This window comes from Monodon monoceros, unplaced genomic scaffold (genome assembly GCF_005190385.1).
Source record: "Monodon monoceros isolate NGI ecotype Baffin Bay Population unplaced genomic scaffold, NGI_Narwhal_1 Super_Scaffold_10, whole genome shotgun sequence".
NCBI lineage: Eukaryota > Metazoa > Chordata > Mammalia > Artiodactyla > Monodontidae > Monodon > Monodon monoceros.
In genome coordinates this window covers 6,505,374-6,519,666 of record NW_021703766.1, presented here as the reverse complement: position 1 = coordinate 6,519,666, position 14,293 = coordinate 6,505,374, and the positions used below count along the sequence as shown (strand labels likewise).

At 43.7% G+C, this 14,293-nt stretch overlaps 1 protein-coding gene across 1 annotated transcript in view; it reads left to right on the top strand.

Annotated features, from left to right (window-relative positions):
• The window catches only part of PLCG2 (phospholipase C gamma 2), a 148,576-nt gene extending 134,976 nt beyond the window's left edge, over positions 1-13,600 (top strand). The window contains exons 32-33 of the mRNA XM_029242028.1: positions 9,146-9,330; positions 10,024-13,600. Coding sequence (XP_029097861.1) covers positions 9,146-9,330; positions 10,024-10,066 — 228 coding nt within the window. The 3' untranslated portion in view covers positions 10,067-13,600. The remainder of the gene's footprint in view (positions 1-9,145; positions 9,331-10,023) is intronic.
• Positions 13,601-14,293: the final 693 nt, after the last annotated feature.

Sequence of the window (14,293 nt, the reverse complement as noted above, 5' to 3'; positions counted from 1 at the left end):
GAAGAGGTTGTGTAGTCGGAAAGGGGGAAGCTCTTTGGAAGTTCTCTGGTTTCATTTCAGCCAGAGCCAGGCAAGACAGGCAAGACAGTGCTCTTCTAGGTAAACGCATCTTTCCTGTGTGCTTTACCTCACCTGTTGGTCTTCGGTAATCCCTTCCAAAGGTCTGCAAGCATTCAGCAAAGCTTTGTCATGGCTTGTCCTGGGGAAGGGAATTCATGGACCTCAAGTTCCCACAGCGAGCGGCACTCCTTTTGTGGTTCTGTCTGCTGTTGGTGGAGCCTGCCTTCTTGTTCTTCTGGTTTGCAGCAGCCCTGAAGATACTTATTCTCTCCTTTGGTTAACCAGTTTGGGTAGGCTTGATAGAAAGGGCTTGGCCTCCTTGAATTATGAAAGAGGATGAGATAAGGTTGGTGAGGACCAAGGTTAAGAATGCAGCACCGAGGAGTGGGTAGTTCAGGTCTTGGGTTTGATGGTATGTATTGTGATTCTAGAGCTTCCGAGTCTTTGTGATGGCCTCTCTTATAGAACGAACCCCACTAGGCCCCATGTGTGGCCAGCACGATCTCCCAAGGTCTTTCCACTCCCCTAACCGCAACACTCAGCATGGGCTGGGTGAATCTGTGCTCGCCCAGTTCTCTCGGGAGAGCCTGGAAAACCCGGAGGGCTGACATGGGCTTGGTCAGTGTTGCATCCCTCGTTTTATTGCGCTTTGCACATGCTGCGTTTTTTAAACGAATTAAAGGGTTATGGCAACCCTGTGACCAGCACGTCTGTTGGCACCATTTTTCCAACAGCATTTGCTCTCTTCATGTCTCCGGCTCCCGTTTTGGTAATTTGCATATTTCAAGCTCTTTCATTATTACTGTATTTGTTATGGTGATCTGTGATCTTGGCTGTTATTACCATGACTTGTTCAGATGACGGTTAGCATTTTTTAGCAATAAAGTATTTTTAGTTAAGGTAGGTACATTGTTTTTTAGACATAGTTAATATTGATTTTTAGACATAGTTAATATAGTATAGTGGAAACGTGACTCTTACACGCACCAGGAAACCAAAAAATGTGTGTGACTCGCTTTACTGCACTATTCACTTTTTATTGGGATGGTCTGGAACCCAACCTGCAGTATCTCCCAGGTGTGCCTGTAGAGCTGAGCACCATCCAATGGGGAAGAGAGAAGGCAAGGATGGGGATGCCCTTGAACAGCCATAGTCCTCGCCCATGCAGTAAAAAGCCTAACGTTAGGTTTTCTGCATAGCTGTTTGCCTTCCGTTCAGTTTTGATAACCTTGATAGTTTCAAAAGCATTTTAGAAGCATCAAGGTGGAAGAGGATGCAAAAATACCAGGCACGGTAGGTGGGGCCAAAGAACCTCAGTGACAGTTTGGTGGTATAAAATAAGCTCGTGATGATGAAACTGTCTGAAAAAGATAAGGGGATGGATAATGAAGGTTTTCCATTTTGAAACAAACTTTAAATGTTAGCACTTTGGACTCTGTCAAAGTAAATGTAATGTTTATATGAAGATCAGTTTTCACTTGAGCCTTAAATTATGGATCCAAAAAATGACCTTTCATGATTCGAAATGACAGAAATGCTCGACATGAAAGATTTTTTTTTTTTTTTTTTTTTGGCGCGGTATGCGGGGCTCTCACTGCTGTGGCCCCCCCCGTTGTGGAGCACAGGCTTCGGACGCGCAGGCTCAGCGGCCACGGCTCACGGGCCCAGCCGCTCCGCGGCACGTGGGATCTTCCCGGACCGGGGCACAAACCCGCGTCCCCTGCATCGGCAGGCAGACTCTCAACCACTGCGCCACCAGGGAAGCCCGACAGGAAATTTTTATATACGTTCCTCCCTTTCCTGGTAGTCCTCGTTGAGCATTCGTCTACACACTGCTCTACAAAGCTGTCGTTAAACAACCCGGAAGCATTATAAAGAATTTAAATGACTAGGTAGCAACGGCGGCAGATGCAACTAGTGTATTTAAAAGAAAATGTATTTATCCAGCTTTGACTTCCTTAATGAGGGAAGCTTCTGCTGGGGAGGCCACTGAGAGGGTGGGGGGAAGAGGGGGCTTTGTGTGGGGTTCCCGGGGGAAAAGTTGTCTGAGTACGTGCAGGTTTCATCTTTGCTACTGCTTCCCGAGCTTTTATTTAATTCCACATCTGTCACCTGGTTGTAAGCCATTCACAGGCACCGTCTGTGCCCCACACTGTGATGAGAGGTGTGTGTTTGGGACACCTGGGTGCCCAAGGTCAAACCGCGTTTTATTTATCACTGTATCCTCTGTGACGCTAGGCACACTCTCTGGTAAACAGCTTCCAGAAAGCCTTGTCTGAGCAAATGATTGATCCGGTGCGAGCTGAGATGGAGTTTACTCGTAAAACACTGGCCGCGATAAGAGTTTAAAGCCCCCAGAAAGATGTCAGTAAGCACGTTGAGCCCTTTCTGAAGAAGCCATTTAAATGTCACAATCACTTATCAATTCTGTTACTCTGTTAGCTGTATATATGGTTTACAAAGGGTCTTTTTAACACCATTTTATTACCTATGATATTTAATTTGAGAAGTAGGAAACGGAAGGAAGGGGGTTGGAAAAATCCCATAAACCACCTGTACATAACTACTGCTAGCATTTTGATATTTTTCATAGTTGGATTCATATAATATGAATATGTGCCCTTTATTCACTTCACAGATGATGCTAAGCATTTTTCCATACTCTTACCATTTTCAAAGCCATTAATGCCTGTTTCATCAGGTGGAGGTCCCTAATTCACTTAGCCTTTCTCCCACTGCTGGACAGTTAGGTGGTTTGCACCTTTTCACTTTATAATAATGAAGGTCTTCATATAACATTGATTAAAAATTACTTCCTGAGGCTAGCTACTCCGCAATGGAATGATAGGTCAAAGAGGAAAATAAAAGACCATATATTTTTGGATACATGTCGAATTGTGCTCTGGAAGTAAACAGTTTCTTTTAAGCTGATGTATTATATGCAATCCTGCCCTTAATTGAAAATGGCCTCCTTCACTCAAATGATCTAAACTTGTGAGATTCAGAAGAATGGAGCAGGAGAAATACGGAAGCTCGAGTAGTCACCCTAATTATTATCGCCGGGCAAGCTGGCAGTATCCGGAGGGTACGTTTGAGAAAATTGGCAGCCCCAGGATCTCTGAGTACAGATCCCGGGGTCAGCAGCGCTCACCTTCATGCTGGGTGGGAGCTAAGGTACAAGGGGTAGAGTGGCCTAGTTGGAAAGACCAGGGTCTGTGGTTCCCAGCAAGGCTCAGCCGGAGCCGATGTGTGGATTCACACATATCCCTCTGGAGAAGGGCTGCGGGGCACGCTGAAGTCCCGGAGGATGAGTAGGGGGTGCTGCACTCGGGAGCTGAGCTGGACCTGGCGTTGGAGATTGGGAAAGACTTCTTTACAGTCAGGAGACCTGGAGACAGAGAGAAAGGCCCTCCTCGTGCCTCAACAGCCAGAGTTGGACCAGTGCTGCTCCCAAACAGCAGAAACCAGGTGCCTCCACCGTGTCCCAGTGCCTTGGTGGGACTGCTGCACATACAAAGCCATGAGCATGCAGTGGAAAACCAGGCACGTAGCGACTAGGAAAGACCAGGTGAATACCCGGTACAGGTGCCTGGCAGTTGAACTAGAGCTGCCGGAAGCATCTTATGAGAACCCTAACACATCAGTGCTTTATTTGGAGGTACATTAAAGCTCTAAAAAAGACCTTCTGGAATCTGAAACCAAAAATAAAATTATCTCTTGAATTTAAAAATTCAGTACATAAACAGAGCCACATTAGTCCACTCAACGACCAGCAAGCTACAGTGCTGGACACCCTATGCCAAACAACTAGCAAGAGAAGAACACAATCCCACCCATTAGCAGAGAGGCAGCCTAAAACCATAAAAAGGTCCCAGACACCCCAAAACACACGACCGGACATGGTCCTGCCCACCAGAAAGACAAGATCCACCAGAACAAACAAATGAAGAGGAAATAGGCAGTCTACCTGAAAAAGAATTCAGAGTAATAAAAGTAAAGATGATCCAAAATCTTGGATACAGAATGCTGAAAATACAAGAAACGTTTAACAAGGACCTAGAAGAACTGAAGAGCAAACAATGATGAACAACACAATAAATGAAATTAAAAATTCTCTAGAAGGAATCAATAGCAGAATAACTGAGGCAGAAGAACGGATAAGTGACCTGCAAGATGAAATAGTGGAAATAACTACCACAGAGCAAAATAAAGAAAAAAGAATGAAAAGAATTGAGGACAGTCTCAGAGACCTCTGGGATAACATTAATTGCACCAACATTCGAATTATAGGGGTCCCAGAAGAAGAAGTGAAAAAGCAAGGGTCTGAGAAAATATTTGACGAGATTATAGTTGAAAACTTCCCTAATACGGGAAAGGAAATAATCAAGTCCAGGAAGCGCAGAGGCCCATACAGGATAAATCCAAGGAGAAACACACCAAGACACATACTAATCAAACTATCAAATAAAATACAAAGAAAAAACATTAAAAGCAGCAAGGGAAAAACAACATACAAGGGAATCCCCATAAGGTTAACAGCTGATCTTTCAGCAGAAACTCTGCAAGCCAGAAGGGAGTGGCAGGACATATTTAAAGTGATGAAAGGGAAAAACCTACAACCAAGGTTACTCTACCCAGCAAGGATCTCATTCAGATTCGACAGAGAAATTAAAACCTTTAAAGACAAGCAAAAGCTAAGAGAATTCACCACCAAACCAGCTTTACACCAAATGCTAAAGGAACTTCTTTAGGCAGAAAACACAATAGAAGGAAGAGACCTACAATAACAAACCCAAAACAATTAAGAAAACGGTAATAGGAAGACACATATCAATAATTACCTTAAATATAAATGGATCAAATGTTCCTGCCAAAAGACACAGACTGGCTGAATGGATACAAAAACAGGACCCGTACATATGCTGTCTACAAGAGACCCACTTCAGACCTAGGGACACATACAGACTGAAAGTGAGGGGATGGAAAAAGATATTCCATACAAATGGAAATCAAAAGAAAGCTGGAGTAGCAATTCTCATATCAGACAAAATAGACTTTAAAATAAAGACTATTACAAGAGACAAAGAAGGACACTGCATAATGATCAAGGGATCGACCCAGAAGAAGATATAACAATGATAAATATTTATGCACCCAACACAGAAGCACCTCAATACAAAAGGCAAATGCTAACAGCCATAAAAGGGGAAATCGACAGTAACACCATCATAGTAGGGGACTTCAGCACCCCACTTTGACCAATGGAGAGATCATCCAAGATGAAAATAAATAAGGAAATACAAGCTTTAAATGATACATTAAACAAGATGGACTTCACTGATATTTATAGGACATTCCATCCCCAAACAACAGAATACACTTTCTTCTCAAGTGCTCGTGGAACATTCTCCAGGATAGATCATATCCTGGATCACAAATCAAGCCTTCCATACCTTCCTAGATTAGTTTAGATAACGGATTATCTACTTCATTGACTTGTGTTTGTGTTTTTCCCATAAAACAACCTCGCTCTTGCATTTATTTCGTATTTGGGTTTACCAGTTCAGCCATTTCTAAATTTATCTTCACTGATTCAGTCTTTCCTTAGCCTTTTGTTCTTTTTATTACTCCTTGTGTTTGGATACATAATTTACGTATTTCATTTTTGTGTGCTAATACAAATGGGACTGTACATAGGCTGTACACAGACAGATGGCCTGGGGCCAGTGGGCTTCACTCTTCTGAAACACCCTTGATAAAAAGAGATTTGGCAGGTGCCCAGGACTTAGGCCAGCGGTCAGCTGCTTGCTTGAGGGGATGGGATAAAAGTGGATACAGCCCTGCAGCCAGGACACAGACAGGGTTAGGAGTATTCCTGAGAACGTAGAGCCCCAGACTATCACTGTAACACTGCTGGCCCTGCCCTTGGGAGTCCCCCATTTAGAGCATTCAGAAAACCAGATGCCTATGTATAGACTGAGGGAGGAAAGAAACTTCCCATTCCAGATGAGCTTGCACGTTAAAATTTTAACACTCAAGGAAAATAATGCTAATATAGCTCACAAGCACAAAAGCAAGAGAATTGACTCCAGCGAATCTGAAAATAACTTTGAAATTAAAAAAAAAATTTAAAAGGGAACCCAGTGGATGCATGGATTTTAAAAAGAGCCACCCTTCTTAAAATTAATCAGAAAAGGTAGGAATGAAAGGACCAATAAAGAAATCCCTGGAAAGACGAATTGAAAAGTCCTGAAAAAAGTTTTTAAAGATTAATAAGTAGGAAATTACAGAATGGGTACAGTTAATGAAAGAATTAATAAATGTGAAGATTGTGTTTGGGGAATTTGCTTTAATACAGCAAGACAAGGTAAAAATACTAAAAGGGCAAAAAAAAAAAAAGCGTAAAATGAGAAGCTCTAACATTGGAATAACCATGGCTGAGAATGTTCCAGCATTGAAGAGACAAGCATCCTCCAACTATAAACAGAGCAGTATAGAGACCCACATACAGGCATATTCTACTGAAATGGCAGAATACAGAGTAAAGAGAAAATTATAAAAGAAAAGACAGATTAACTACAGACGACTGACACATAACAGCAGTGCTTCCATGTATAGCAATAGCAGCCTGAAGACTAAGGGTACCTTCAACATGCCTTAGATACACAGCTGTGGGTCTAGATATTCTACATCCTAAGAGCTACCATTCAAGAGCGAGGGCAAAATGAAGGTATTTTCAGAAATGCAAAGACAGATAATTTAGTACTAATAAACTTTGCTAAGAGAATGACCATGGTAAGCAAGAAGGAATGTAATGCAAGAAGCAATGGTGAGAAAAATTGGTAAGATACATGTATTAGAAAACAGAAATAACCATTGACTTGGAAAAGAAAAACCAAATTTTTGTGACAACTCAGACTCAAAAGAAAGCCAGGAAATAATTATCACAAAATTCTAAGAGGGAAGGAGGGAGTCTTGATTGGGAAGGGTACATAGAGTAGACCATGCTCTGTTTCTTGACTTGCTGGTGTCTCCATAGCTGTTTGCTTTATAGTTATTCACTAAACTGTATATATGTTTTACGTACTTTTCTGAATGTATGTTGTATCTCATAGGACTAAATTATATCACAGCTGTAAATGCTTTGGGATTCAGAAAAGGAGACAAAGCCCTGCAATTTTAAAAGCATTAGTGGAAAAGGTGTATTTTTTTTTTTTACATCCTTATTGGAATATAATTGCTTTACAATATTAGTTTCTGCTGTATAACAAAGTGAATCAGCCGTATGCATACATATGTCCCTATATCCCCTCCCTCTTGAGCCTCCCTCCCACCCTCCCTATCCCACCTCTCTAGGCGGTCACAAAGCACTGAGCTGATCTCCCTGTGCTATGCGGCTGCTTCCCACTAGCTATCTCTTCTACATTTGGTAGTGTATATACATCAGTGCTACTCATCGTTACATATATGAAAGCAACATAAGTTGTTTTCTTCTAGGCGGAGAGCAGGTGAAAAGAGACCATTTGTAGTACAGCGTGAAGACTTCAATGTGGCTTTCGTTTTGTTTTGCTTTAGTTTTAATAGGAAGGAAAGCTGGTCTCCTTGAGGAAGGATAAACGTTTAAGAGAAGTCACTATGGACCCCTGCCAGTGCCTCACTCAGTACATTGAATCAGTTACCAAGAACCACCCATTTTACCTCCACTCCTTGTGCAAAGACAATCATCGTTTTACTCCTCGGCACTGTGCCAGTGGCTAGAATAACCTTTACCACCTCTCTCCCCACTCTCCAAAGTCAGAGTTCTAGCTGTTACCCCGGGGATATCTATGATGGTTTGTTAGGTCGTTAAGGTGGGAAAAATATTTCAGACCAAGCTATGGTCTGAGCCACGTTTTATAAAAATAAATGACAAAAGAAGCCCACTTGTGTATATGGATGCCCGTTTTTGTAGCCCTGGAGTCTCTCGACCTACTGCACCAGTGGTAACAGCTACTAGACCCACCCCCTGAGTAGCCATCCTTTGCACAATAGAGACCTTTTAAAAACATCAGTGAGGCAACACATCCTCCTCCTCCCATGCTGAAGTACAAACACCTTACCCGATAAGGGTTTTTTTTTCCCCTTAGCATAATGGGGGAATATTTTGGCTCGGACAACTGCAGGGTTTAGGAGTAGGGCTTGTTACAGTCATGGCTGGATCCAGGTGCTCTCCCAGTGGCTCTGTTTCCCTCTCTTTCTCGACGCGATAGCAAAGGGACCGCTAGCAACTGGAAACAATCATCATCACTCTTTCCACTGATCCCCAAGAAAAGAAACTTGCTTTTTACCAAGAGCACTGACCAGAGGCCCAGGGCTGCTACCCATCTGCCTGGGTTGGGTCACACGCCTGGGGGCGGCGGTGACAGGGGAGTCGTCGTTACTGGCCGGAGTGACAAGCCCATCTCTGGGGGTATAGCCTAATGTTTCCGTGCCTCTTTTTGCCACAGCAGGGGTGACAAGTTTATTGAGCTATAATTCGTATACCGTATATTCCACCCACTTAAAAGCATAGAGTTCAGTCGTTTTTAGTCTATTCAGCGTTGTGTAACCATCATCATGACCAGTTTGGGAATATTTTCATCACCCCAGAAAGCAACTCCTGTTCATTAGCTGTCTCCACTCACTCCAGCTCCCAGGCCACCACTAATCTACCTCCCATCCAGGCTGCCCTCTGCCTCACCTGCTGTGTTCCACTATGAGCACAGAGCCTTTGCATTTGGATGAGAGCCAGAAGGTGACACAGACCCACAAAAGAACAGACTTGATTAAGAAACAGGATCAGTGGGCAGTGCATTTGTTATTTCAGTGTTTCACAATAAAGCTCCCCCTCCTCGAGAACCAGAGTTTCTAAACTGCTTGCTTCCCATGGAGTAAGTGACTGCAAGTTTATCTTTGGTTAAAAGAGGCCCTAGATTTTCTGGGAAGGTCCCAGCAGATGACAGGTCTGCCCTGTGCTCCCTTCCCTCACACCCTCCAGGTGCCATGCCCCACATCCTGGTTTGGAGGGTACTGTGCCCACGTGGTTGTTCTCACCTCTGTTCTCCAGGAGAGCGAAGAGGAGCTTTACTCCTCCTGCCGCCAGCTGCGGAGGCGGCAAGAAGAACTGAACAACCAGCTCTTTCTGTACGACACACACCAGAACTTGCGCAGCGCCAACCGGGATGCCCTGGTCAGAGAGTTCAACGTCAACGAGAACCAGCTGCAGCTGTACCAGGAGAAGTGCAACCGCAGGTGGGTCAGCCCCCCGCCCGCAGACCCTGTAGCCACTGTGATGTTGGGCCCTGGGGCCAGGGCTGCGGGAAAGCCTCCATCTTCAGAAATCCTGATACCCTTGACTCCACTTCTCTTTGCTCCATCAGTTACTTAGTTAGAGCTTACGCATCTGCACCTTCCCTAAGCCGCACTGTCCTCATGAGAGGGACACTTGAGGGTCAGAGTGCAAATAAGCCACGACCACTACTGTTTAAGGAACGCTTCTAGACTTCCCAAGCATGGGCTAGTCCAGTGGTCCCTAAATCGAAACAGAATCCCTCCCCCTCCGCAACAAGGGATGCTTTGAATTGTGCTACGGACGCGTAAGGAGGCCCAGCCAAGTGTGCCAGGCAGTCCTGCTCCACCAAGAGCTATCGTGAAGAAACACCAGCAGCAACCTCCCTTGCAGACAGCGTGGAGACTCCTTACCCATGTTACTTTCATTTCATCTTGACCACGCCTACACAGTAGCAGTGACCCCAGGACAACGACCAGTGAGGAAACAGATCCACGGAAGTTATGTATCTTTGCCAGGGACTCACTTCTCCCAACTCTGCCCTGTACCCTGCAGCCCTGAATATCCTGCACATGTGTGGACAGAGAAATGTCACAGTTCAGCACATGGCCCATGTCCTAGACTAATGGATGACGGTGAAATCTGTTTCATTTCAGGTTAAGAGAGAAGAGAGTCAGCAACAGCAAGTTCTACTCATAGAAGCCCGGCTCCATGTGTAAAGGTGTCGTGTGTGCGCGTGTGTTTGCATGTAGGACTGTGTGCTCTCTTCGGACCCTGGGAACATGCTCATGTGTGAGGTCATCCTCTCCTCAAGCCTGTCAGCGAGATGACGTTTCTGAAGTCGACCCAAGTGGCATGAGTTGGGGTAATTTCCTGGTAACTTTCTCATCTTGGACAATTTCTTAACTTATAGTCTCTATAGAGGACCCCCAAAACCTGCTCACATTCGGCCTCTCGTGTTCCAGACCTCACTGAATAAAAGCAATGCAACTCTTGATCGGTTAGAGCTTCTGTGCACGACCTGTAGAGTGAGCAGGATTCCTTCCCTGGCCCCTAAAGACCCAGGTAACTGACTTCCACAGAAGATGAGCCCCATCTCTAAGGAACTAATTCATTAGATTCTGGAAACGATCTGAACACACTTAAGGCCATCAGAATTTACCAGGGCCCAGAGAGGAGCCCTCGCCCTGCCCCGGGTCAAAGCACTTTTAACTGCCACCAGCAGGCTGAACCCACCTGCTGCCATACACGGCACGGGGCTGGGGGTGGAGCCCATCCAGTAAGACAGAGACTTGCTTCGTGACTGGGGCAGTGGGGGTCAAGGGTGGAAATCTTACAGAGCTGATCAGAGCCCCTGAAGGCGCGGCCAGCTTCTCACTCACCCCTGCTCCGTCCACTTATGAGCTGGCTGCATAGCCACAGGGAAGCTCCGGGGCTGCAGCTGTCCACAGGCAAGAGGTCACTCACTGCTTAAACGGCGTGATACAGGGTAGGCTCTCTGGATTATCCAGTTTTCTGGAGCAGTGAGCGAAGCCTTAGGAAACTACAGAGAATCTCAGATTCGGCCACCCACAAAGGGGCAGACTCACCTAGGACAAGATGATCCTCCTCTACATCTTGAGATGCAGTTTAATGATTTGTACAGTGTGATGCTTTAATAAGGCTTTTTCAAGGCGAGGATAGTGTGCGGGGGGTGGGGAGTGGTCCGTAGAGCCACAACTTGGTCACAGGGAACTGAGAACTAACTTAGGAGACAAAAGGGAACTATGGGAAACAAGTGACTGCTGGGGAGCCACAAACCAGCAGTCAGTCTTGGTGGCTTTACTTGGATGGAACTGTGTCCTAGAAATCCACTCCGCCCGCCCCTTATTATCCTGGGTTTAGCGTGCACGAATTAGCTGGAGAGTACCTTAAAGGCAGCCATGCTCTGTCTCATCAAAAGACCCCATCCCTCCATTCCACGCAAGTTCATCAAGTACTTCCATACACCAAGCACTGTGCCAAAGTTTATCAAGTGCTTCCATACACCAAGCACTGTGCCAAAGTCTGGGGGTTCCAGGTCTTAAAAAAATTAAGGAAAGAAAAAAAAAAAGCCATGGTTACCGGTCTCGTGGAACCTATCCGTGTGCTTCTAAAAGAAATGCGTTTTATCTTTCATGAAGCCCTGAGTATACCTAACAGCCTCACCTTGGTCAGGATGCTCTTATTACTTAGTTATTCCTTAAGTTGGAGTTGCTATTTTATTTGGCAGCCAGCAACTGAGGGAAGAACATTCCCGATGGTAGCAAATGTTCAAATCAACATTCAAGAAAGGTTAGATGGAAAAGGCACTGAATTGAACACTGCATGGAGGGAATTTTCAGACTCTGTAGCCAGTGCCCCATTGGCTGTTGGCCAGGAAGCCACTGGAGCCTAATTATTGCACCTCCAGCCACAAGCCCCTTTTGGCTCCAGCATTACCTCTACAAGCTCAGGTGTTGATGTCATTACCTGTTTTCAGCTAGGGATGAATAAAAGACATAAACCTTCCACCTCACTCCATTTTAAAGCCAAAAGGTAAGACCAGGATCCCCTTTCTGCTTAAAATGGATTTTCTGCTACTGTGTCAAAAAAATTAAGAAGTGGTAGCACAGAAGGCAGAAGCTAAGCATCTTTTCAGCTGCTATCTCGTAGAATCCATACCAAGCCATACTCATGCAGAGACAGAGCAGGCACATGAGAGGGTTTATACTCTCAATGGTGCTGGGAAGAACCCTCTCCCCTAAAACCGGCTCCTGCTCCTCCGTGCTACAGTGACTTGAATCCACCATTAGAGAATATTTGCTTTGGCACTACACTCTCCCCTTAATAGGGTAACACATTAATCTGGCTCTTGGTGGTGGTAGGATTCTCTAGGTTGAGACAGAGAAAGTGAGGGGCCCAGATGCCACATAACCTAAGTATAAAATATCTAGCTGAGATTGTGGTTTAACAGCCATGTAATGAGCACAGCCAGTTCAGGTCAAGGAGAATCGTGATTGATAGGAACAACCTGAAATAGCAGGAACATCGATGGAGTCAAGCCATGATTGCTATGTGTAAAATAGTCTTTATTCTAATTGATAAAGGAAATGGTGAACATCCGTTATTACGTGGAAATATAAATGGAGGAGGCTGGTTAGATCATTTGAGTTTGTGAAATTTAGGTTATAGAAAGTTAATTTCTCTACTGTAAAGCTTGGCTATTCTAATGTGCACAGTGAAGAGGGGTGTAGAATATCCCTTTCCCAAATTTGATCTGAGAACACTTTCGCCAACAAACATCTTACGGGACTAGTTACAGTGGAATACATTTGAGGACCTGCTGCTCTATTAATTAAGAAGGCGACATCATCTAATAATTTATATGTTTTATGACATAGTTAAATAAAAACTAAACTTAAGCCCCCAAGGCCAATAATTTTTAAAGTGGGCCAGTCTTACCCCTAGCAATCTACCAGACCTTTCCAAGGAGTTAGTTTTAGTGGATCAATTTTCAGATCCTCCCCTTCCTATTGTACTCCTTCCTAAGATTCATCTGCCCGAGAAAATGCCCTTTTCTCTCCTTACCGAAGAAACCATCTTTCCCCATAGTCAGTCTGACTGTAGAGCATGACTCAAGATGTAAACATCAAAATATGGTGTTTGGAAAGTGAGAGCCTCTTAACAGGATACAAATCCTTCTGCAATGCTGGTGGTTCCCAATTCTTTGCTTTCAACAAAATTGAAGGAACACCCAAGATTTCTGAGTATTTATTTTAGCATGTAGTTCTGAAGGAGTTGGAAGAATTCAGCTACGCTGCTGTCACATAATTCCTTCTGTTCCCATCTATCTCTGTGAAAGACCACCAATATTTCCACACATAAAATCGAAAAGGGAGAATAGAAGTGATACTGTACCGTGACAATTCTAACAAAGATAATATTAATCTATACAGAGATGAAATAGTTGGAGGGAGAAGCCTTCTTCAGCTCCTTAAGTGATATATTGCCAATGAAATTTTACTGTGTTTATTTAGTACTTTATTAAAATGTGCACCCTATTTATTTATTAAACTCAGTCCAGAAGAAGTTTAAAATATGTAAGAGCCTTATGATGACAGGATATGTAATTTTGTTACAGATATGCAACTAAACAACATAAAAGCCAAGAATAATTGGGCTAAAATTTTGAGGGGGAAGTAGAATAAAAATACAAATTCAGTGAGTAAAAACGAAAAATGTAGCATTTCCTACCATTAAAAAATTGCCTTGTTTAATTTTTTGAAAGGATGGTAGTGGCTACCACCTATTGTACTTAGAGCCTCTTGGCTAAATTTAAAGGGGATGTAACCATTTTGCAGCATCTACAACATGCCGGCACTTCGATCCTTTGCAACTATTTAGGATGAGAAATTTTAGACATCAATTTGGAAATGTGTAAGGGCATACACCGGTTTTCAAAATTCACTGCTGAGGTCTCTGAACATAAAATTTTACAGTCGTTGATCTAGGGCCACTAAGGATGAGTCGTATTTGGAAATAAGGACAGCTAAAAGGGGCTCTACTTCTTTTAATTTTCAGAAGGAATGTAGCTTAACTTTCTACTTAGGTGACATCTAACTTTTTGGAGACAACCCTAAAAGCTATATTCTTGCCAACAGAAAGCTAATAAGTAGATTAAGAAATATGCAGAATTACAAAACTGGCATTTGAAGAATACTCAGTGATTTGTCTCAGGCTTTTCATTCTCAAAATATTTTCTTCTTGAAGAGCCAGCTTCTACAGTGATCCTGTCTCAGAAGTGTCTATATTTCTTACTTTTTGCTAGGCTTTAAGAAGATGCATTTGTAAATGTGTTTCATTATTAAAGCTTAATTTATTTTTTATGTAGTGTGTGCTTGTGTGTACACAGAAGATCGTGTGAAT